We start from the raw sequence: 25,811 nt of genomic DNA, 5'->3' as shown, positions 1-25,811 counted from the left end.
ATTACATCACAGACATAAAAAATAATCAATTTAATAATAATGGATGCGTGGACAAATAAAGTAACACAAGCTTTAATTGTGATCTGGTCGGAAGAACAGATACAACAAGATCAGGATAGCATAACAAGAAATAAAGTGTTTTGTATAATACACAATGACAGTATGGTATTGGTATTTTTCAAATATTGTAGTGTGATTTTGTTTTATAAATATTAGGGTATTTATGAAACAAAAAAAGTTCAACATAAATTTCTCATGAACCCGTGTAGGAGTGATTTAAACAGCAAGGATGAAAATGATTATGACTGTCTTGGAGAACATATGCAACCCTCATACAAAAGCAGCGAAGGAAAACTTTAAACTGATTTTTAAACATATACTAGATAATTTTGAAAAGGAATAATCATTAAAATTGCAAAACTTGCTAGGTTTTATTCCTATGACAAAGTAAAAATGTTTTAGTGAGATTTAACCTCCTTGCGCTATAATATCCGTAGCAAATTGAAGGTAAGACAAAGCCTGATCATAATCTAGCTGACTAGCGATGTAAGACTTGGATGTGCATAACATGCAATGTAGGTAATAATAGTTAACAATTACCTCAGGGTGTGGGTGTATGACCTGGACTGGGCATACGTCTCAGTGAGTTCAGGGTGTCGGTGTATGAGCTGGACTGGGTGTAGGTCTTGGTGAACTCAGGTTGTGGGTATATGAGCTGGATTGGACTTAGGTTTCAGTGGGCTCAGGATGTGGGTCCATGAGTTCAACTTGGGCGTGGGTCTCAGTGAGCTCAAGGTGTGGGTGTACAAGCTGTATTTAGCGTGGGTATAGGTCTTGGTGAGCTCAGGATATGGGTGTTTGTGCTATGTTTAGGGTGGGTGTAGGTCTCAGTGAGGTCAAGGTGTGAGTGTATGAGCTGGACTGGGTGTCGGTCTCTGCCCCCACATACAGCTGATTGTAAGCCTTAACAGTCTATCCCAGGACCTGAGATGGCCACAAGTTCTCTTGCCAGCGGAGCGACCGCTGCTCCGCATTCCGACGGCGGGTTGCCACGTTTTGATTTGCAACAGTTAAACTCGAACCGCTGCCTTGGGTCCATGGTCAGCGCCGCAGCTTGCCTACTGGGGGTGAATAAACATTCGCCTCAGCTTTCGACAAGACAAAAGAGGAATGCTGGCCTTTCAGCCCCGCGGAGTCCAGCCACACTCATGTCCGGGTGAATTTACGGCAGAACATAACAAACAATGAGGGCAGGCCACAAGCCCAGATCTTCTAGGGATGCTACAGTTTTTTTTTTTTTTTCTTTTTTCATCCCCGTGTTTTCTGGCTATGCAGAGCTCTCGAGCACTAGGAGTCCACTTTCAATCTGCTCCTGATGGCAGGTTGAGGAAGTCCGAGGCCTTGGGGTACCACAGATTGGCCGACAGTGAAACCTTTTGGGGCTATTTTTATGGACCCTCTCTCCAACAGCTGGATGTTGCTCTAATTTTGGTCTCTTACTCTTTTAAACATCAGTGCAAGGTCATTCCTAAAATATTTTGTTGTTCTTGCCATTTTTCATTCTTATTGAAAATGATGATGATAATGGGGAGGAGGATGATGATTTCTTCATTGTGTGGTTTCTACCCAAAGTGACCTATTTATACAGATATGAATTTCACTGGAACAGTTCAAGTTAAATAAGTAATTTAAAGGTAATATACCAAAGCCCGTACTGTGAATGAAGCAACAACCCATTGGTTAATCACTACGCCACCTGCTGTTCCATTCCTTTTATCTCCCTTACAAAATGGGAAGACTTCGGCTGTGTTTGTGTTTTGCTGAAATATAATATGAATTCCTTTCAGTCCCCAAATTCAGGCTTCAGATTAATCAGGGAGATCAAGCCATGTGAAATGTGCATGAATGTGATAAAAGATTGATCCTGAGTGTTATGTTATTGTGCGTGGAAAAGATAACGGTGAAGAAGGACTTGGACAGATGACTGGTAAGGTGTATGTTTGTAAAACCCTGTGTTTTTAGTAGAAGCAGGTTTAAGGTAAGGGGTCTGTAAGGTTTTCTTTTCTATTGTGAAAACTGACACTGATCAGAGACTAATCAAAAGGCTTGTTTCCTCCAACGTGGTGCTGGTGCGGGTCTTTTTCCCAATCTGGCACTGGTTCCACATGTTTCCACTGCAAAAAAATGGTCCTGGACAGAAAAAATGGCTCCAGCAAGGCACCACAGAAAGGTCGGGCTCAGAATTTGGCACCATAGTGTCAGCGAGAGACGGGCTATTGCATCCAAACCAAATGCATACCCGGAAAATTCAATCCATAATCGACATAATTTAGTCTAATAACGTTGGTATATTAGTGAAACAACTTGCCAGCTTATTAGCGGAATATAAGGTTACAATAAGGTTTTTTTATTCTGTGAAAAACGAAAGATTGATATGCTGGGCAGATTTAATAATAAAGTATGAATATGGTACAGGTCGAAAAAATAAAATATTGTAGCGTTTGAGTGCTGAAGAGATCATGAGGTGGACTGCAAAGTTCAGTTTTTAGTATTACTGCATGACCCTAAAAGGACAGTGGTAATACAGCGAGAATAAACTGACACACACAGACTGGGAGACCCTTTACGTAGAGACAAAATGTCGTAAAATAGCTTAAAATTGTATGGATTGTATTTTCTGAAAATAAAATATTTAACGTAAAATATTAACTTGCACCAAAGCACTTAATATAATTCACATAAATGATGCAATATTACATTGTTTTTTTTATTCTGTGAAGAACAAAGGATCGATCTGTTGGCGAGATTTAATAATAAAGTATAAATATCTTTAACAATAAAGTGTAAATATGTGACAGGTTGAATAAATAAAATATTGTGCTGTTCGAGTGGCGAAGAGATCATGAGGTGCAAAGTTTAGTTTTTAGCAGACTTTGATTGCGTGATCTTTAAAAGGACAGCAGTAGAACAAGGAGCAAGAATAAAGAAAGTCACACACACACACAGATGGGGAGCCTTTAAGGAGACAAAATTGGATACAGGCAATGGAGACAGGACACATCGAATCGTACTCTTTTCTTTTTTTTCCAGTTCGGCAAAATTAATCTAAAAAGCAAAATTCAAATTACCCTTTGCTTTACTTTCACTTCTGCCTACGTAACATTTCTGTTCTGTTCTGAAACTGGTGGAAATGCAGGCTGATTTTCAAAGGACACCAAGCCAGGACCAACCCAGCACCAGCTCCATGTTGGTGGAAATGAGGTCAAAGTGACTGTTTTCAAAAGTGTTATGGTAGCGTTACCGCTTAAAGCCTCACACCTCTAGGGGTTAGAACCCTACCTCTGAGTGTATGGAGTTCTCCCCATGTTTGGATAGGTTTCCTCTTATAATCCAAAGACTTACAGTTAGGAGAACTGGTGCCTTGAATCCTGCTTATTTCTTAACTGTAAGAGGAATACCATGACCCAGGATCCTGGATCATGGGTGAAAATGTGAGAGTCTGGGTTGTGTCTCACTACCCGGGTAACCTTCTCTTCTGCTGTGTCTCTCCTGTTTCCTTTCAGAGTGTTAATAGTTACACAGCACTTCCTGAAGTCTCCTGAGCTCACTGAGAAGATGTTTGCAGAGCTGAGCTGCCCTGAGAGGTAATCTTGCAAACCCCTCACATAACAGATTGAAAACTGCGGTTACTTGAGACAGATGGGCATGTCTAGAATGTACAACATAACCCTGAAATGATTTATTTTTAAAATAAATCATGAAAGATGCAGTAATGTGTAAAAGTCTTATGCATTCATAGAAAAAAATTAAGGCTGTTTATCTGGGTAGTAAATGTTTATTTGCTCTGGAAAAAACCGCAATCTACCATTGCAAATTAACAGGAACACAATAAACAGTAACAAGAACTTCTGTTCTCCAAATGAACACTGAAGTCTTGTTCGATAGCTAGAACAGCGCTTCGGTTCCCAAACCTCTCCTCAGGGGCATCTCAGCTATTCTTTACAATCTGTTCAGTTTTACTACCAGCTCACTTAGTTCATTAACTTAATTAGGTAAAACCCTGTATGGTTTATTCATTAGTCAAATATGGTGTGCTAGTGGTCCAGTCAAAAAACACATGGGTACATTGGACAATTACTGTAAATAATGGGGTGACTTAGGAGAAATGAAATAGCTAAGCTGATACACTTTGACTGACATAATATCATAGTCCACCAACATGAAGATTATTTAACCATAGTTTCCTTTGACTGCCTAAAACTTTTGCACAGTACTGTATGTTCATCAGAGCAAATTTACTGTTAATTGTCCATGATATCACAGTTATGAAATTCATTCACTCTGCAAATTTTTGTTTTTGTGTTGGCACGTGTTGTGTATTTTTTTAAATTGCCTTTCATGTATTGGTGTAATAAAGGCACAAAACAACTCTCAATGCATATTTCTTTTTCAAGTGTACTCTATCTTTAGTTTCTGATGAACACACATTGTTATGAAAAGGTAATCAGAAGTGAGATTAGGTGAGATGCTTGCCAATGAGATGAAAGTTCTTATTTTAATACTTGAGAAAGGAGAGTTAAAGTCAATTGCTGCAACTTAAAAACATAATATGCCGTTGAATATTCACCTCTGTGAGTCAGGTGGAACTCCAGGATGGGGATGGGACCGGATTTTTCATCTGGGCAGTCCATTTCATACCACATTATCGGGCTGTAAACTGAATGAATCTCACAACTCAAGTTTTTATAATTAAATATCATACAAAATATGTAGCATCTCCTATGATCCATTCATGAGATCTTTCATTAGGAAATCAAAAAAAGTTCAAAACTGTTTGACCTATATTGAGCCTTAATTATAAGCCTTTTAGTTACTTAATTGTTATGTGTGATAGGGCTGAAACACATTCAGTTTAAAGTTTCTTTCAGCTCCTAGTTTTGCTCAATCAATAGTTCAGTCAACACTGGTTAATTGAGAGCTCAGGTTGAACAGAAGCCGACCGACAGTGAGCTGCTCCGCCAGGACTCGGGAAACCCAGGGAAAATCATTTGGGATCCTCAGCCCCCACCCCCATTGGTTGTGAAACCTTACAAGCTGGTCTCTGCAAGAGTCTGCTAATTCGGGTTTAGCACCACAACTCAGACCAAGTCTAGGTTGCTCCTAATCTTAACAGATATGGTGCTAGTTTATTATGGATGTCTGTCTGACAGGCCTGTCTTTCCCAATCAATCTTGCGGCAGGGTTACCCTGCTGGAGCTCATCGCAGCCCAGCTGGGGGAACCGGAGGAGCCCCAGGAGCCTGTTATCCTGCCCAAGCTCGCACAGTTTCTGGTTACCTACTTCGTGGATCACTGTAAGGCTGTACTGGAGCTGGCCTCTGGGCCCTTCCCTGCGGACACGGTGAGGCCCAAATGGGTAGGAGGGAGTCTGCGGGGGTAGGGGGATGCTCCAGCAGGCAAAAATCTGTCACGCAATCTGAGTTCCTAGAGCCCCTCCACTATACTGGAGTGATATACCTTGGGTAGAAAATAACATTAAGCGGACTAGGGAACCTGTCTTGGTCTCAAGTTGTCTTAGGTCTCAGGAAGGGCTCAGCTGCTGTACATGCATCGATTTGTCCCTGTAAAGGGTCCAGCTGTATAAATGGATAAAATCTTGGTTTTAAGTCATCTGAGCAACAAAATAGCAATGAATTGCCCCATGATCCTGACGTTCCTCGTCATGGGCTTGGGTGGCACTGATGGTCCTATATTCATGTATCAGCCTATTCAGTTGTCTGGCTCTCCCCCACAATCAAGATCCACCACGGGCCAGGCCTTTACCAAGTCCAAATCTGCCATTTCTCCTTAGAGAGACATTGAGAATGCCCAGCTCTCATTACCTGCCAGTTCTCAACCCGTCGGGGGAGATTAGGCCTGGGTACTGTGTTGTTTGTAACATCACTCCCAAGTCCTGTTCCTGACATGCATGTGTGTAATTCCTGCTTAAATATGCTTCTGATTTAGCGATATGAAGAGTACAATAACTGATTAGATGATTTGGGGAAGTAGCCTGTGAGTTGTCATTATGACCTTGGCCTGTTTTGCCATCACTGTGCCAGGATCCGTGGCAGTCTGGCAGATAAGCGGCTTTAGATAGAATCTGCTGCTTGTTTGACAGGGTGACACACCAGCCTTGCGCTGGCACTGGTTGTCTTCCAAAGGTCTTATTCTTGTTGCCTGACTTAAAGCTCCAATCATTTAGGATATCATGGAAATTGGAGCAGCAATAATTTACAGCCTCGAGACAAATTACATACTTTGTATCATAAAATCAGCCTCATGTTTACAGTAAAGCTCAGGTAAGGAGAATAATATTGGGGTTTCAGAATCGGTTTGTGTGGAAGAGCGAAGTGGAGAAGTAAAATTACATAAGTGAAATGGCAGGGTTCTAGAGGAACTGAGGGATGTTTTGGTGTTTTTAAGATGAGTGATCCCTGGTCCTAAGACTACTTCAGCCTTCTGTTCCCAGGCGGAACCCATGACCCTGTTATGTCATTGCAGGATGCCCTGACTGTCACGAGGCTACTGGACGTGCTGTGCGAGATGACCTCGGATCGCAAGCTGTTCATGTTCCTGCAGGATCACCCGACGCTCCTCAGCAGCACCGTGGGTAAAGGCCTGCCCGACAAGTGCATGAACCTGAATGAAATCAGTTTGTCATCACAGGCCTTCAATTATTCTTATTGCTTTCCCAGTCAGAGAGCAGCGGAATTTGAACTGCCTCTGAAGCGGTTCAGCTGTGGGACTTTCCGTGACCTTATTGACTTATCACTGGTGCGAACAGGAGATCTGTCAGATAGCTGGAGCCCTGGTTCCACGCACAACCCCTGCCCCATCCCCCATATCTCTTACCCCCATCCCAGAAAGGAGCACCTGAGGCGATGGCCTTGCATAGGCATTTGTGCTGCATGCCTCATAAATCCCTGTCTTCTCTGCCTGCCCGCACTGCTGCTAACCTGTGTGTCTAATAGTTATAACCTATCACTTTCTCAGAGCTCCTGAAGGAGGTCCACTTCCTGGGCAAGGCAGGTCACAATGTGTTCAGCACCATGCAAGACTTCTCCACCGCCAGCTCGGCTTCACACCCTGCTGTGGGCTTTAAGGCGCACCTGGTGCGGCTTATCGGGAACCTGTGCCACATCAATGCGGAAAACCAGAATAAGGTACAATGACAAGGGGAAAGGGTGATGTGGCTCATAATAGGTGCTTTGACAACAAAGTTCCAGAACCAAGTCCCTGATTACAAGGGCCGTATTGCCCGGGGGCTTTTCACACCGCACAACAGAACTAGGACCTTTATGCTAAATAAGCATGGGAGACAAAAAAAAGCTTGTAGGTTAAACTTTGGGGGGGAGTGATTGCGATTAGTGATTAGTTATCGAAACAAATTTTTCGAAGTAGAAATATGGAGACACAAGCAAAAAACATGTTTTCATTAAATGTAATGAAACTACAAAAATAATTCCATCCTCTCAGTTTTTGCTTCGCTAATTATATCTCTTTTTTTTCCATACTTCTGCATTACTTCTAAATTAGCGACAGTGCATGTGGTCAACCAATCAGCAAGCTATCACTGAAAACGTCTCCCTAGTAGTTCATGTTCAAATGAAAAGTACTTCTGGAAGTACTGGGATATGTACTAAAAGGGGTTCCAGAACTGCCTACAAGGAACTACACTTGCTCACTTTATTACTGTCTTCATTCTTAACATATTCTCCATGTACTGTACTGTCTTCACACTACGTATAAGCTCCATGTCTCCATGTCTTTCTACTCAGTCATAGTCTATTGTCTTCTCTGTTCATTTATATAAATATATGTATATAGGTGTAGTGTAAATTATTACCCCTCTCACCCTCATCGTGATCTGTCTTGTGGGTTGTTGTGTTTTATGTTGCACATATGGTCATGGAGAATGATATTTTGTCACACTGTACACTTATTGTGTATTGTTGGGATGACAATAAAGCAATACTTACAGTCAGGTAGAGCTGCTGTGGTGTGAACATGACGAACATGAAGTTCCTGGTTCTGGAAAAAATAGGGGGCTATACTCTGCCCTTAATACCGTAGAGGAGTGTAGTGTGCTCATAATATTGTAGGGACCTGTGCCTTGCAGTTAAAACTAATACTGTAGGGGCTGTTCCTTGCTCTTAATACCATAGGGGAGTGTAGTGTACTCATAATACCATTGAGGGTTGTACCTTGGCCTTAATACCGAGAGATGTTCATAATACCTTGCTGTTGGGGGCTGTTCCCTGCTCTTAATACTACATGGCAGTGTAGTGTACTGATAATACTTTAGGGCATTGTATCCTGCTCTTATTACTGTAGGGGGGTTTACCCTACTCTTAATATTGTGGGGGTCTATACCCTGATTTTAATACTGTAGGGACTATGCTGTACTTATACTGTAGAATGCTGTACTGTACTCAGAACTATAGGGGGCTCTACCCCACTTATAATACTGTTGGAAACTGTACTGTACTCATACTATAGACGAGTGTACTAGCATACTATAGAGAGCTGTGCTGAAATAATACAGATGGTATACAGAGGAATGTACCCATATAGGAGTGTTGTAATATTGTTTACGGTTGTGAAATGTCTTTAACGTCCATAAAGTTGAAGATTGATGGCTGTCCATGACTAAGACCTTTTCTCAGGTAAAGTGGCCGCAAGCTACCTAATCTGTATTGTCTGAGCCTATTGCTAGTTTTTCATCCTCCGGCACATTTAGCTTGATGGTTGTGACTGATGAGTATATTCCAGGAGTTGGGTTTGAAACTGTCGAGTTGGTAGGTGGTCTCTCCTGTCACTTTTTGGATTCACTCGGGTTGTATTTTTCATTAAAAGTACTTTTCATAAAGGGAGAAACCAGTTGGGCATAAATATTCCATAAATATTAGAAAAACTCTAATAAAATGTTGAGGGATGTGTGTGCTGTCCAAAGTATATATTATCCATGGAGGGGTCACACATTCAAGCTGCTCCTGTTTTTCTCTGAAAGCGGTTGGGGGACAGAATTTGAGTTTGGCCAGTGAAATTCCCTGGCCTCTCCTCCGGGCCTTGCTCCGTCAGCGACTCTGCTCCAAGCCGGCCAGGCTGTCATCGCCGCAGTCCGGGGTTCCGTCCACAAGCCCCCAAGTTCCCCCCTCCAGTCCCTTGCCAGCGGGAGAACAATGGGCCCCGCTAATCCTGGGATTTGCCTGCGGATTTGATATAGGTTGCCATTCCTGGTCCGCTGCTTTTTTGTTAAAAACATCTTCTATCCCTCCATTCCCTGATTTTGCCTTGACCCCCCCCTCCCCTTTGTTCTTTTTATGAATGGCTTGATAATGGATTCCTGGAGGTGTTGCATGTCCAATTAAACTCTTACTTCTCTCTGACAGCCCACGCCTAGCACCCCCAGGGACCTTGAAGTTCCCAGCCTTCATATTGTGCAACCTCCCCATTAACATGACTGAAAGCCCCACACACAGCACACAAAGAGTTGGGGGGCGGGCGGGCGGGGGGTCAGAAGTCAGAGGTCAGGCCCGCGAGGTTGGAAAGGGGGTCGGTCATCTCTGTGTCTGCTAAACGAGTAATCTTCCTGATATTCAGTGGGTTCAACCACCACCACCCCCCCCCCCACACACCCCCTGTCATTTCTGTGTGATTTCCCTGCCTGGGGAGATGTTTTGTTTTGGATGAACCTTTTTATTCTGCTTAATGCTCTACTTTCAGAGGATTAATTAACAACATTTATAGCATCCCGTACAGCTCCCTCCCCACCCCACAAACTTACACACACCCTCACACTCTCACTCACGCACCTTCGCATACACACACACACACACACAAAGAGAGAAATGCAGCTAAAGACACACCATACACGATCTCGTACTTAGACAGGAGTACGCTCTCACACTGACAACCAAGCACACACGCATTGTCAGTCTCTCTTCATCAGCAGCCAATTCAGATACCAGACTAGTTGATACCGAGCCCTAATTAATGTCTCCCCTCCAGCTATCATTTGGCATGAGTAGGTTTGGCTGGCATTGGAACTGCTCCTCGCTCATGCGCCGCTGTTACCAGGGGCATGTGTTACAGGTAACACAGGAGCCGAAATGTCTCAGATTAAGTGTAACCAGTGTCTGTTTGGCTGTTTTCCCCCCATGTACCCATGTGCTGGCCATGTGAGGTACAGATTAGGGGTTGGGGGGAAAAATCAATTTAGTTACAAATCACAATTCTTTGAGGTGGTGATTTTTAGATCGCCACGAGAGTTAAAAATCAATTTTTAGATCTTAATTAGACATAGTTTACTGAAATTATTTTGGTCACCCTTGATACTGTGCACACATTTTGTTTTTTTCCAGCACCATCACAATTTAAACACATCTGAGCAAATGTTGGATTTTATAAAGTCAGCAGACACCTAGACCTGAATATGGCTATCTGCAAGATTTGTTGCAGTAAAACACTGTCGTAATATCGCTAACATTTGCCTGCATCTTTTCCAACACCTCAAGGTGGACAACCACAAACCCTCAGCTACATGTTTAAGGCAATAACCCTTGACAATGTTAAACAGCTCAATAAAGGCTCTTCAATGTAAGATACAGTCTTTACTAGCAGTGTAACAGTTCACTAAATTCACGGTTGCATTTTCAGTACAGTAGGGAAACACATTTTGTTTTGAAGTTTATTATTAAAATTACGAACACAATTAGTCTGTAAAAAGTTGTAAAACATTATTGTCTGTAATTGTCTCTGAATAAAAAACCTAAGACGCTCATTTGCACAATTAAAATATATATGTAAAATAAATCATTTAAAAATAAAATTCCATCAAGCATAGGAGTGAGTTTCATATTAATAATGAAACCAAATTAAATATGTCAATGCCAATGTCCCTAGAGTGCATCGTAACACTAATAACTATATCCCATATTCTTACAAATTATAGTTGCATATCTGTAGAGATAAACACCGCTACAACCATAATCTTTTCTTTTAACCTGATCGGAGTTTCATGGTGAAAGCTCTTTAAATGCCTCAGGGAGACTAAGCTGCCAAGGCTGTTTCTGCTTTGCCCCTGTGTGCACACACTTGGATGATGTCATCTCATTGGAGTGAGCAACATGCGTGATGTGTTTGCAAAAACATATTTGAGTTTTCAAGTTTGGTATAACATAACCAACAAAAACAGTCTTTGTCTAATCAAGTATTTTCTCTCCCTCAGGTGTAATTTATTGGGAAAAGAATTTGTTTTCAAACTACTAATTTATATGATGTGGGAGGGTCTTTAAGCTTTCCAGTACTAACTGTAACCAGCTCTCAGGTACCATTACCATAATGTTTGTCTTGTTGAACATCAACTTGTGCATTTAGGTTTTGCCACTGTCAAGAAACATGTTCATTGATTTCATTGTGCATTTGAATCAAAAATAATGTAACTGAAAGGTACATGACAAATACGTGCACCGTTGTAGTACTTGTCTTTACGTTAAAGGTAGACTTAAAATGTTCTTCAGCAAAAACTATTAAAAACTGAGATGCATTGGCCAACAAATATTGATTTAATATTGAATCAAGAGGTCTCCTCCATTTCAAAGTCCTAGTTCAGACACTGGACCATGTTTCCTCTCCCATGTTTCTGGTACCCAGTTTCACTGCGTTTTCATGCTGCTGACCGACCTGTGGCAAGCAGGACTGTGCTATGGCAGGCCGCGTTGGTGGCATCTGAGCACACATTAGTGTGGTGTAATAGATGCCATTAGTCTCCTTCATACTGTACATGTAGACTTTAATTACTTAATGAATGTCTTCAGTTTTTTCTCATTTCTCTCACCCACTGGCCAGTTGCGAAGAGGTCCTTGACTATACAGCACTGGACATGCTGAATTACTAACTACAATGCTAATGTGCTGATGGGGGCTTACAGGACTTCCTACACAAAAGTTAATATCTTAAGTGTGCAGCTTGGAGCTGAACCCTCAACCTTCCCAATCACCCAGTCAGGCTTCTATTGTACTGGCCATGTGACTTGGCTCATACTAATGGCATCGTGCATGAAAAAAACACTCTACCGCACAGGTTTCCACAAGAAGCTAAGAGCTATACTATGACTACTAGACCTCAGGAGTATGCCTGAGACTTGGGGTAGGACTTATATGTAGTTTATAAATGGTTGAGTGACTACCAGAGACCTACAAAGCTGATTGACATGGTGCCCCAAGACCATCTAATCTGAGTGAGGCACAGCACCAAAGCTTAGCTAATGAGGCCTGGGTTGATGACCCCGAACAGTGTGGGGATGGGGAGGTGGCCCTCTATCCCCCAGGATTAATCACATCTGCTGATCAGGCCCTAATTCCCTCCCTGGGGTACTCCATTTCGACTGTAGATCTTTATACCCTGCCTTGACAGAACTCTGCTAATTGAATGCCTGTGTTGATCACGTGATCATTGTTGTTTTCAACCTTTTTAGACCACAGTATTAGAAATTTTGATCAAAGCTGTGATGATAATTACATCTAATCTGTCTTAAGGACTGCTGTTTTTAGAGCTGAAAGGTATGGAGTTTACGCCAATAAAGCAGTATGTAGCTGAAGCCAAAGGGCGCAGGGAAAAATTGCAAGACACTTCCTTGTTATGTGAATTTCATTTGTAATAATCTGGGCAGGAAGGTCCACATTACCCTCTAAGCACATCTAGCCTTCAGGTGTGTTTTTTGTGTCGTTGGATTAGGCAGCTGTTACAAGAAGTGCTGACCTTGACCTTTCCATTTCCCTTAGGTCAGAGAACTGGATGGAATTCCTCTTATCCTGGACAACTGCAGCATTGATAGCAACAACCCCTGTATCCTTAGCTCTCGGGATATAGTCTCAAATATTGATTAAGGATGCTGGGTTGCTATAAGTATGGTGGTTAAGTGAGTGGATCCATACATCAGCTACAAGCCTACATGTCATTCCAAGGTAAGTTTTGGTTACAGCAAAATCTTAAGAACTCCTATATACATTTGCTTATCCTGGAAAACCTAACCACCCTGAGATCACCTGATAATGTCCTCCATCTGCCTCTGCTCACTTGCTCATACTTCTCATCATTCTGATTTACCTGTGGGGTCTAATGGTATTCCTTTTGCTCTTGGAGTTCCTCAGACAGTCTCTGACATGTATGTTTCAGCACGAACCGGCATCGCCCTGCACGTTCCACATAGCTTTAGGCACAAACATAACACTGTGAGCGATCCCCCAATCACACCATGCCCCATTGGGCTTATCTATCATTGTCACATGAATGCATCCTCAAACGGAATGATTCTCGCTGCCAGCAGATATGCCCCATGGACCTCAGTACTGAGTTCCGACAGGACGCGTTAATGTAAACATGTTGCTTCATGGAAAGTGTGTTCTTCCCCACTACCTGGCAGCTTCCAGAGGTAGCTTGCTTCAGTCACGCACATTACGGTATGGTGTCAATACAACGTTGGCATAGACCTGTCATTTGATGATGTCCGTAGGTCTCGCAGCATCTTAGCTGTAAAATGCAGAGGGCTTATACTGTATATTGTAATCAACATGTGCATGACTGTAATTCCATACTTAAAAGTAACTGGAAGACTCCAAGGTGGCACTCTCTGAGAGGGAGATTAAGATGAGATAACCTGTCATAAAACCATATTTAATATCCTGGTGGGTGTTTCTTCATTATGTTCAAGTCATCAGGGCCTTGCAGGTCTAATAGTATCAGCGTGTCATGGAATTGATGCGAGTGAAGAAGCTAACCGTTGGAAACCTCTTCTCCCCATTCCTTCTTAATACCAAAAGGTTTCTTGAGGTTGCATGCACGAGGTTTATTTTCTGACAAGCAGAAGCATTTTTTGTGTTTGTGTGTATGTGTCTGTTAGGCTGTAGTTGAGTGCGTTGGCCATTGTCTGCATGTGTGTGTGAGTGAGGATCATGCAAGGGAATCATTGTCATGTAGGTGCTGGTCAGCTTGGTTAACGTTTATGTATTCCAGTGCTATTTGTAGAAGTCAAATTAAAACACAAGAGCAGGCCAGACTTCCGGAAGTTTGACAGCAGACAGGACATCTGAAAGGAATCTTCCATCCATCCCTCGTTTTTGTTTGTTTGCATAGATAATTAATTTCACTCCACTGGAAATGTGGACTCAACCCTAATGCTCTATTTTTTTGTTTATATTTTTTCCATCTCGGTAAAAAACTATAGACATTGGTGGGTTGGTTGATCTGAATGTGAGTCCCTTCAGTTTCCCCCTCAACTATCAGTATCATCAGGTAGACTGCTCACTTGCAGTTTTACAGCAAGTAAACTCGCGGTGCTGGCATGTGAGTTGTTTTCAGGTGACTGATAACTCTGGCTTGATCCATGCCTTTTGCGTTTTGGAGAACCAAGGATAGAATGAATCATGTAAGAAGAGAAACCCTGTTTATAGAGACACCCATCATCCAGCAGGAGATTTAACAGTAATGGTGATCCTGATGAACAGATTTTAAGCATGTTCCAGGCTGACAGTCAAACCAGATGACCAAAGGAACAGTGCCACTCTGGTCAGTTATACTCCTGAACCCTCTAAGAAGTAGGTCTCTTTGAGGTGAAGGCAGGGCATTCAGACATTTTTATTACTGCAATTATAGAGATTCAAGAACATAAAATGCCTGTATTAGCGAAAAACTATTCCTGACTTTTCCTTTAGCCCATCAATTCAATGACGTTTCAGTAGTACAGCTGGAAAATAGTGCATATACCAATTAAAAATAGTTGTAAACAACATCAAAGTAACTTGACCACAGATGACATCTCTGGGATTGAGAGATCAGAGGCAGAAGACCCAGCTGGTGGAACTGGGAGACGGACAATGCAGACAGGACAGTATGTTGAATGATGCCAGGATGTGGATATATTCTCTAGACACTTCCATAAAGCATTTTTATCCACTCCTTGATCTGTTAGCTCAAGGGAGGGAGAGAAAGCAGACTGAATGGCTGAGCATCATGCTGAGAAAACAGCTATACAAAGTACATACATTTTAGTATGTAATGCCTCCTGTGAGAAAACTATGGCAGTACAATGAAATGATGAGAGGCAGTGGATATAATCAACTGTGAGGGACACGTGAGAGTCAACAGTAAAACAAGGCACTTTTGCACCACCAGGTACTGTACTTTTGGTACTTCGAGAAAGTATCAAAAGTAAGGTACTTGAAGTTGTTGGGTTTTCCATTGGCGTAAAAACTGGTACCCGTGCTGAATGACATCACAACGTGAGGCGGGGAATTTTGTACTGAATTAAAAAAATTACTGTAGTATCTAATAGGGCTGTACAATGTGCAATATTAATACCAACATCACATGTTTTACACATGCAATTCTTACATCGCTATTAGGCTATATTAAAATCAGGCTTTTTCTTACTTTCAATTCTGTACAGATATAATAGCACAGGGACTTAGTTTTGCTAAAATATTTTTACTCTGTCGTGGGGGGAAAAACTTAATCTATAAAAGGAATATATATTTTTTTTAATCTAATTTATGTTTAAAAATCATTTTAAAATTTACCTCTGCATGCGTTCTCCAAGACAATTGTAATCATTTACATCCTTGCCATTTTAATCACTTGAAGATGGGTTTGTGAGAAATTTTGAACTCCTTTTTCCTTCATAAATACCGCAATATTTTTTTACAACAAAATCACATCGCTATAAGGCCTATTCTGGAATTGTGGGTACATTTGAAGTATAGTAAGAAAACAAAAAATATGAATGATTTTTTTTTCCCCAATTAAACTTATTTTATTGTCATAGAACACAATTTAAATTTAACATTTTCAGCATTTTCTGATCTTAAAACTGTAAGATTTAAAATGTTTATTCTGATAAACAATACACTAACAGAAAAAGGAGTCAACTCAGTTATAGACAATTTGGGTCAAATATATATAATCAACAATTATAATGCTACTTTAAACCCCATCTCCCCTAAGAGAACTTTTGTCTCTGCGTCCATTCATAAGAAGAAGATAAATCTAACAAGTCTAAGAAGACTTTGTTTTGGGGAAAATATCAACACATTTAACTGGTAAGTTGCCCAGATGTTGTGCATTTTCTCTAAACAGCTTTAAAAATGAATGAAGCCCTATGTAGTAAGAATGTCAGCTGTGATCATTGTGATTTTGATTATTTTAACAATAAAACGTATCTAGATCATTTTTTAAACAAAACCTTACAGTTGACATTGATAGTAACAGAATTGATATGAGTTGTCCACCCATAGTTTTGCCCAACTTATTTAAAAACAATTAATCTTAGCAAATGCATCTGCATTATTATATCTTTCTTGAACTTGAATAATAACTGCACGTGTCTCATGCATTTCTGATCTGGAAAATAAATGGCTTTCAAAACATTTTTTTCTGGACATTATATTGTAGCCAATTCAGGGGCTGCCAGAAATTGAATAAAGCTTTTGCCCAGACCATAGGCAAGTACACTAACCAGAGTCCAACACATTAGTCAAGGGCTAGAGTTTCTGCAGATCTGTGGACATTATGCAGCCCATTTAGGACGCATGGCCCCAATGCTTCACCACACCAGCTCCTTCACACCCTTGGCATGACTCTATATTAAATAATTATAGCCTTATGGATCTATGCACTAATCTAAAATGGATATCTGTGACTCAGGATCTGATTCAGGACTTTATGGTGATGTCATCTCCCCCAGTTTCTGCTGTGCTCTGCATCTCCGCTGTGCCTCTCTCCATTACCTGCGCTTGTACTTTTGCTACCTATCATCCAAGTCAGCCACTCTGCTTGTCTGCCCTGAATTTCTCCTTCTGTGCCACCTGATTCTGTCTTTTTGCAGACTTTCTACCCTTGTTACACGACCAGCATCTTGCTGTGCCCTGTATTGCCATTGCCTTTCAGCTGCTGACAGATTTATCTATCAAAAACAAAAATGATTCAGTTTCCTTAACCTAGAATGGATGTACCCCTTACATTAAAATGAGCCAGGATCAATAATAAATGTAAAATGATGCAAAATGCTTTAATGTAATTGGAAAACATTTGACTTTGCTACTCATTGTTAACTCTGTTATCGTTAAACTGTATAAACCATTAACAGAGTTGATGGCAACAGAGTTGACATTTTCCATTTTGGAGCCTTAACTCCATTTACTAACCTCAAATCAGATAACACATGGCATGTCCAAAAATGATATTTCATGGATTTTAATCATATTATTGTTCTGTAGAAATTGAAAGAAATTGAATGAGATATTCACTGTGTCACAATAACAGATTTGACAAATGATTAATCTACTGTTGGTGTACCCTCAACATTTTGTACAAAATATTGTGTGAATAAGCATGACATGCCTCACTGCCTTCCAATAGTTTCCTGCCAGTGGAAGTGACATCACTAGATGCAGGTTGTATTCTTTTTATTAGAACTTTTTGTAGATTTTACCAGTTTTATAACAGAGGTACCAGAGTTGACCAGAACACTGGAACACACACAAAATGTGTTTTTTATTACTGAAATTATATATTACACAGGAAATGGATATCTATGCAATTGATTTTATAACTATTAGAGTAAGCAAAGAAAAAAAACGGAAATCAGACTTAATTATTTCATGTTTAATTCAAGTTGAATGTATGAATCAGAAGCTGAAGACTGAATAATGTGTGGGGTGGGAGTCATTTAGTTAAAATTTTATGTAAAAGTTATGCCTAAAATATACATAGAGCATTATTATTAGTGAATGTTTATTATAATTAGTATTATTACTCAAAATAAATCCAATTGCCTCAAAACTGATCACATCACTCGGACAGCATGCTGTATATGCTTTGTTGCTATATGCATGCTGTCCTAGTATATTAAACAAAATACTTTTTAAATTTCTTGTCATGCCATTCTGATCTATTTGTTGTATCTTCTTCCAACTACATCGCAATTATTATTATTATTATTTTTTTTTTCATTTTATTATTGTTTTCTAAGTTCAAACCTGTTTTCAAGGCGGTGTTTGTATTATGGTTCAGAGGCAGTTTATTTGCATAAACATTTGACAAAGAAAGCGTTTCAAGTCCGACCCCAAAGTACCGAAGTACCAAAGAAGTACCCCAGCTGGTTTGATGCTTTTGGTACTGGTACTCATCCATCAATGGAAAAGTGAAAGTACCAAAATACAGTACTTGGTGCAGTGGAAAAGTGCCCAGAGTGACCTCAGTGTTTGCTTGGCTCATAAACACCTCTGTGGTTGGGGTTCATCCTCAACTCAGTACAACTAACTCTGGCACATATGGGTTTTATTCTAGACATAAACAGTCTTTAAGTCCCACACAAACTCAGGTAGATTGCTCTGTAAAACAAACACTCTGTATCTCAAGGATTTTCTGCTTTTTGAGCTTGTGAATGAAGTTCAGAAGAAAATCAAGTTCAAGTCCATCTCAGGTCTTAAATATGTACAGTATAGAGATGTGAGTAGAAGACTAACAGGAGCAGGGGAATCAAAGATGTCCATAACATGACCACAGTCTCATTGGCCAGATTAACTTCACCTGTTATTTCTTGCTGTTTTGGCAGGCAATGTTTTGTATATGCTCTGTCACACCAAAGTTCCAGAAACCTGCTCCTGGTTTACAATTCCCTGGACTGTATCAACCTGGAACTTTTTCGCTTTCACACCACACAGCAGGAACTGGGACCTTTATGCTAAATAAGCATAGAAATCACACATAATATTAAATGAAACTCCACTGCCATGCCAGAACGACTGAGAGTAATTAAGTCATTTTGTTATTTGTTTGATTTTGGGGGGGGGGGGGGGTCTATTGCGTACCAAACAGGACACAGCTTTTTATTTATATTTTATTTTTATTACCCATGACATGGTTTTGGCTCTTATTAAAATTTGGTCACCAGATCGATCTTTAGTTTTCCACAGAATACGATTTAATTTTATCAAACTAATAAGTGCTAGGAAGTTTTATTGCCAGCACTGGTGATATCAGACAAAAGTATATTGGTTAGTGATCAAATTTTCCAATGCAGAAATATGAAAATACAAGCAAAAGATGTATTGATGCATTAAATGTGATTGGGGTACAAAAATATTCCATCTGCTCAATTTTTGCTCTGCTATATCTTTTTTCTGCACTTCCGCGTAACTTCCAACTTAGTGCTGGTGCTTGTGGTCAACCAATCAGCAAGCTTTGGATATAAGTGCCTCCCCAGTAGTTTGTGTTTGAACAAAAAGTACCTAGTACCTGGAGTCTGTACTAAAAGATGGTTATGGAATTGCCTCCTAGGAATTAGTCAGGCTGAGTTCCTGCAGTATGAACACAATAAAAGTTCCATAAAAAGGTTATGGTTCCAGAAAAAAGTTCTGGTGGTGTGAAAGTACCTTATGTTTGTGTGAATTGATGTGTGTACGTGGATGTGTACAAATATGCGTGTGATCTATCGAAGCACTGTCATCAGTCATTTTTCCGCACAAGTAACCCCATTACCGCATTGGGGATTTATTTTTGCCCCCCAGGGGTAGGTTACTAGCATACTGGGATACGCCCAGGCAAGACCAGGTGATGAGACGGCATCTGCGAGGTGCGGGGTACCACATCTGGGGCACGCTTTGCGTAGAGTCTGGCCCGTGTTCTAAATCCCCTGGGGCGGGCACTGTCAGTTGGAATGGGTGCCGCTCGTTTTCATGCACGATGCCATTAGTGGGCAAAAAGAGGTGTGTTCATTCCCACCAGCACCTGGTGCACTGGGGTGAGTTGAGCTTTTAATTGGGTTAACGCCTCGTAAAAACACTGATGGGCTCTGTGCAATTAACACTTTCCACACAGTGCGGTATCGTGGATTTAGGATTGTTATTGTTATTTATTAGCTCAGTCTGAATTTCCTAGCAAAAGTGCTTCAGGGCGTCACAGAGAGACTAACTTGCAGAGGCTGCTTCTGCCTTGCTCCAGTGGTACAGACACTTGGATGATGTTGTTTCAAATGAGTTAACATGTTGGATGTGTTTTCAGCAACATACAGTGGTATGCAAAAGTTTAAATAACATATTTTGGTCATTTTTTAACTGAAAAGATGTAAACACAGTCTCTGTATGAAATGGAAAAAATGCACAATATTTTCACCAAACATTGATGCATAGTTACTTTTTTATGTCATAAATTGAATTGGAAAAACTAAAACATTATTGTGGCACTCTGCAAAAGTTTGGGCACCCTAAGACTTCCAAAGTCTCCGATTCTTTTTACGAGGATTCAGACCTTAGTCAGCTCATTAGATCTGATGCATGGCAACAGCTGTCATTAGTAAATGTCAGCTGGTGCCACTTTCAAAGCTTTACAAATACTCTGACTCTTCAAACCTTGTGCACACACTTGTGGACACTGAACAAAAATGGGTTCCTCTAAGCAGCTGTGTAAGACTCTGGAAATGAAAGTTATTGATGCCCACAATGGAGGAGAAGGCTACAAGAAGATAGCAAAGCGTTGTCAGCTTGCAGTTTCCACAGTGAGAAATGTAATTAAGAGATGGCAGTTCAGGGAAACTGTGGAGGTCAAGATGAGATATGGAAGACCAAGACAATTCTCGGAGAGAACTGCTCGTATGCTGGTCAGAAAGACAAATCAAAGCCCCCATTTGACTGCAAAAAATCCTGCAGGAACATTTAGCAGACTCAGGAGTGGTGGTGCACCATTCCACAAGACCTTCATGGAAGAGTCAGCAGAAGAAAACCTTACCTGCATCCCCATCATGAAATCCAACATCAGAAGTATGCAACAGAACATCTGCAGAAGCCTGATGCGTTTTGGAAACAAGTGCTGTGGACTGATGAAGTTAAAATAGAACTCTTTGGCCACAATCAGCAAAGGCATGTTTGGAGAAAAAAAGGAGCAGCATTTCATGAAAAGAACACCTTGCCAACTATTAAGCATGGAGGTGGATCTATCATGCTTTGGGGTTGTGTTGCAGCCAGTGGCACAGGAAACATTGCACAGGTGGAGGGAAGAATGGATTCCACTAAATACCAACAAATTCTGGAAGCAAACATCACACCATCTGTAAAAAATCTGAAGCTGAAAAGAGGATGGCGTCTACAGCAGGACAATGACCCTAAACATACCTCGAAATCCACCATGGACTACCTCATGAGACACAAGCTGAAGGTTTTGGAATGGCCATCACAGTCCCCTGATTTAAACATCATTGAAAATTTGTGGGTAGATCTTTAAAGAGCTGTGTATGCAAGACGACCAAAGAATATTACAGAACTAGAAGCCTTTTGCAAGGAAGAATGGGAGAAAATCCCAAGTACGAGAATTGAAAGACTTTTAGCTGGCTATAAAAAGCATTTGCAAGCGGTTATATCTGCCAGAGGAGGTGTTATTAGTACTGATTATGTAGGGTGCCCAAACTTTTGCAAAGTGCCACAATAATGTTTTTATTTTTTATCTTTGTTCAATTTATGACATAAAAAGTAACTATGCATCAATGTTTGGTGAAAATATAGTGCGTTTTTCTCATTTCCTACAGAGACTGTGTTTACATCTTTTCCATTAAAAATGACCAAAATATGTTATTTATCGAAGGGTGGCCAAACTTGTGTATACCACTGTATCTGAGTTCACTATGAAAGTGTCAACAGACAGTGTTAGTCTTTCAGCTACTTTCTCTCCAGTTTTGGTGTAATTTATTACAAACTGCTGATAACGACTGACTATAACAAGCTCTAGCTGTAACCAACTCACAGCTTCAGTAATTATAATGGTTTCCGCGTTGAACATGTGAATTTAGATTCTGTCCATGTTGTCAAATGTATTTATTGGTTTCATTGTGCATTTCATTCAAAAATAATTTAACAGAATGGCACTTGATGAATTACACAATGAATACATGTACCTTTACAGCACTACCCAGGAAACACGGACCATCCTGTGTGAATCTGCACTACACCCGTCCCCCTACTGACAAGTTCAAAGGCAGCAAATTGGCATAAAACTCAGGAAAACATGCTTGCAGTTGTAATTTTGTTGCTTTGATTAATTGGGACTAAATACTACCTATTTCTCAAAAAGATCCTCTGGATAATGTCAGATAAAAGCAGATGATTAATAGGTCTTCAGTCCAGTGGATACATTTGTTTTAATTCTACATCTTCAGAGAAATTTTGTTACGTGTGTGTGTGTGTGTTTATATATATTGTATATACACACAGATACACATATCTTTGTTCAGTTACTACATAAAGAGAATTTTCAGGAATATTGTTTACAAAGTTTGCATTTGTGAATGTACAATTTACAATTTGGATGTTACCCAAGTAACTTTGAAGTTCAGGTCATTGTTATAAACTCAGAGGTAGCTATGCAGTTTCAAGCCTAGCTAATGACCTTTTTCTAGGGGTGTAACAATTATCCAAATCCATGGTTCATGAGATGAATAAGAAAAAAACAACACAAGCAAAAGTAAATTAAAAAATAAATTACTTTACTCTACTGGATAACTTGAATGTTCCTACACCTCTGACTTGAATGTGCCAGAGTGTTCTGCAGTCTCAGGGTTGTTATCCATCTTGAGCTAAAGAAAGTAGCCTAGCTTTTATTGTGGGCATGATCACTTGTTCATGATTGGACCAAAATAGTCACATGGCACACAATAAAATAAGTGTGTAATGCATAAAATTTACAAAATGTGTAGCTTGCCCTAACTTATAGAACAATAATTTCATGATTTTTATTTATTTTTTTAATTTATTTATTAAGTGTTAATTGTGAAATGAAAAATTAACGTTTGTATCGCAGTTTCGATCTCTGTTTCAGAACAGTTACACCTCTATTTTCCCCCATCATATTGGTATATGAGTATTTTATTTGGTTGTTGGACATTTATTGATTTGTTATTCTGATCAAGACTATTAAAATAAGACCTTTCCAGGGTCTTCCTGGGTATGTACATAGGTCTATGACCAGTACCTTCTCTCTGAAGTCGGCCTGTATGTAAGAGAATGTTTTGAAAGTGAAATCTTCTTGTTTCATTTTATTGTGATAGTGGTTTCTGCAGCTAACAGGAAAGTGGGCTAGTACTGACACACCAGGCAAGGCCGTGAGAATGGAGACCCGCTCACTCTCCTCAGTCTGATCATCTCTGCAGGAGACCTGCTTCAGTTGTATAAATTTACACTAGATGTCAGTGTGGAGTATTTGGCTCCCACCTAGACAAGCCTTCAGACCTCAGTCTCACCAGGCTTTTCTGATCATTCTGACACAATGATTAATATTTGAATTTGGTTGCGGTCACTCAACTTGTGTAGACTTTTTAAAAATATTTTAAATGGCCAGCAACGTCAGAAGAAGGTAAGATTGTCTCATTAGCTTTTGCAATAATCACTGATTCCATAATGCACATATGTTTTGTGCTCATGTCTAAGCTGCAGTCATGAGTTCCTCAGGCGAGCGACAAAGCCGGTGGGAGGCATTTGCCTGTATGAGAGCTCTCCACTCTGTGCTGGTACGCCTTCCCTCACAGAATGAGCATGTGCAGGTCACTCTTTGTGCTCATTGGACTATGGTTCGTGCTAAGACCTCAGGCTCGCCTTACAAGTGTCCCTGCTGGGTCTCTGCTGGCCTTCAAGGCTAATCTTGCAGCTGATTACGTGTCGCACCGTCATCACATTCTGGCAACATGCATCTCCCGGGTTCTGCTGTGGATTTGCTCATGTGGGAAAGGAGCAAAGTTAGAGCACAGTTACGCTGATGGCGGTTCTGTAGGTGGTTGAGTTACCAGGGTAACCGTGGGGGAGAGGCAGGTGTCAGTGCACTTAAAGGATAAAGGGGAGCAGCTTGATGGTCTGAAATTGCATCAGACAGATGGAACTGGACCTATGCTGATGCAATTTACATAGACAAACGTTTATGGACTGACTCTTGGCAGAAGTGGATCCAGTCAGTGGTCAGAGTTTTGTGGTGCTGTTACATGTGGAGTGTTGTAATTGTGTTTCTGAAGGAACCAGAATGGGTTTAATGATTTCTTTATTTGTGGCCTAGTATCCCCCTGATCAGTTATGTGTATAACCCATTATTGTCCTAAAACTTCTCAGGAGAGGTAGTAAGCCATAGCTTTATACCTCTGTTATTCCCAGAGATCGAGTTAATCCAGAACTTCCTGTGGCTGTTGCTTTGTGGTCTGGGCAGAGAATGACAGTAATCATAATATTAGGTGTGTTATTTCAATCTGTTCATATTCTCCTTGGAAGCAAACCAGGAGCGCTAAATGATTATGAGAATTTCATCCATGCAGGGAATACTGGCTTTTCTTTGAGTCTGAGTCCCATGTAATGTAGAAAATTCCAGTATTCGTGGTACAGGAGTCTGCTTTAACTGCTTGCTAATGGATAGTACATTTTGTGTCCAATTGCAAAACGCCACAGTGAACCCATGAAGAGCTAGGGAGATGACATCATTGATTCCTCCCCCACCCCCCAGTTGTTCACTGTGTGGCCCTGGGGCTCACTGCCTTCTCCTTTGCCCTCAGGCCCTCTGGCAAGCTTCCACCTTGGTTATGTGAGCCTTCAGCCTAGCCAGCCAAACACAAGACTCCGTTGTAATGTCCCGCAGTTAATCCAGGAGATCAATAGCCTGAGTTTCCTTAATCAAAGCTGCCTCCCACACCCACAGCCCCCGCAGCCTTCGGTTACCGTTCCCCTGGCTCATGTCCTTTTCATTTGTCATCCCTGCTACACAGGGGATTATGGTCTGAATGAACTCATTTATTAGACTTATGTAATGTTTAACCAGGATCCGCGACATTAGCGCTAATGACATGGATGAGAGGTCCCTATGGACGGCACACCTGTGATAGTGTCCTCTTCACAGCTGCCCCTTGGACAGCCTTCGCCCACCAATGAACCCCGTCTCAGGATTGGCTGTGCGTGGGAACAAACGCACTGGCTCTGGCCTGATCAGCCTGGGCTGGCATCACAGGTGGATGAGCGGGGTTTACCGGCCTCTGCTTTGAGCTTCTCTGCCAGCCAAAGCCTCCAACTTGTGCGAGTGGCTGAGCCTGTCTTATGGGCCATGGATAGCAGTCCTGAACAGTGGGGCTCCTTTTCTCAGGGTCATTCCTTGCTAAGAATGCTACTTAATTGGATAATTAACTTAATATGTGCAAGCAGTTAGTTGCGTATAGTCAGTTTTTTTAGTTGCGTGTATTGTGTGTTTAGTCGCATCCTTAGATCATTTTCTTAAGAAACCGCATTCTTTAGAGTTAATGCTGTAATAAGTCATAAAAAGTTCTTACACTAACTCAGCTTTAGGTATTTAGGTTTTAATGCCGTTTGTAAGACGTGTCTTCCAAAAGAGGAAGTTTTTCAAATTCCATGAAACAGTAGGGAGGCAGAGGTGGGTGCAACAATGACATCATTCTGAATGATGTGTATCTAAGTGATAGAGTACCAGTGGAAAAGGGGTAGTAAGGTGGCTTTGTTTTGGTTTATAATGGCTTGTGTACCACTGAGGGCAGAGAAGACCTGTTGCAGGGGCCAACCACACAAATACAGCTGTTTCCTTGATGAGAGAGGTACAGCCTTGGGGAGGGGAGGGTCAATGAGGTGAGCAGGGCCGCAGAGGTCTGTGAAAGAACTGGAGTGATCTGGAAACATAGCAGCAGCAGTCCAGTTTTAGGGGCTTCACTCCTTATCACACCAGGGTCAACTTCTTGCGGGTGTGTCT

At 41.0% G+C, this 25,811-nt stretch overlaps 1 protein-coding gene across 2 annotated transcripts in view; it reads left to right on the top strand.

Annotated features, from left to right (window-relative positions):
- Positions 1 to 25,811, top strand: part of atxn10 (ataxin 10) — a 50,695-nt gene that overhangs the window by 19,637 nt on the left and 5,247 nt on the right. For both annotated transcript variants that reach the window (XM_072710288.1, XM_072710289.1), the window contains exons 6-10: positions 3,564 to 3,644; positions 5,241 to 5,400; positions 6,543 to 6,651; positions 7,035 to 7,204; positions 12,827 to 12,890. In XM_072710288.1, the coding sequence (XP_072566389.1) occupies positions 3,564 to 3,644; positions 5,241 to 5,400; positions 6,543 to 6,651; positions 7,035 to 7,204; positions 12,827 to 12,890 (584 nt within the window). The remainder of the gene's footprint in view (positions 1 to 3,563; positions 3,645 to 5,240; positions 5,401 to 6,542; positions 6,652 to 7,034; positions 7,205 to 12,826; positions 12,891 to 25,811) is intronic.

The sequence above is a fragment of the Paramormyrops kingsleyae genome, chromosome 3, assembly GCF_048594095.1.
Source record: "Paramormyrops kingsleyae isolate MSU_618 chromosome 3, PKINGS_0.4, whole genome shotgun sequence".
In the NCBI taxonomy this organism is placed as follows: domain Eukaryota; kingdom Metazoa; phylum Chordata; class Actinopteri; order Osteoglossiformes; family Mormyridae; genus Paramormyrops; species Paramormyrops kingsleyae.
The sequence above is the reverse complement of the archived record's forward strand: the minus strand, read 5'-3'. Positions and strand labels throughout refer to the sequence as shown.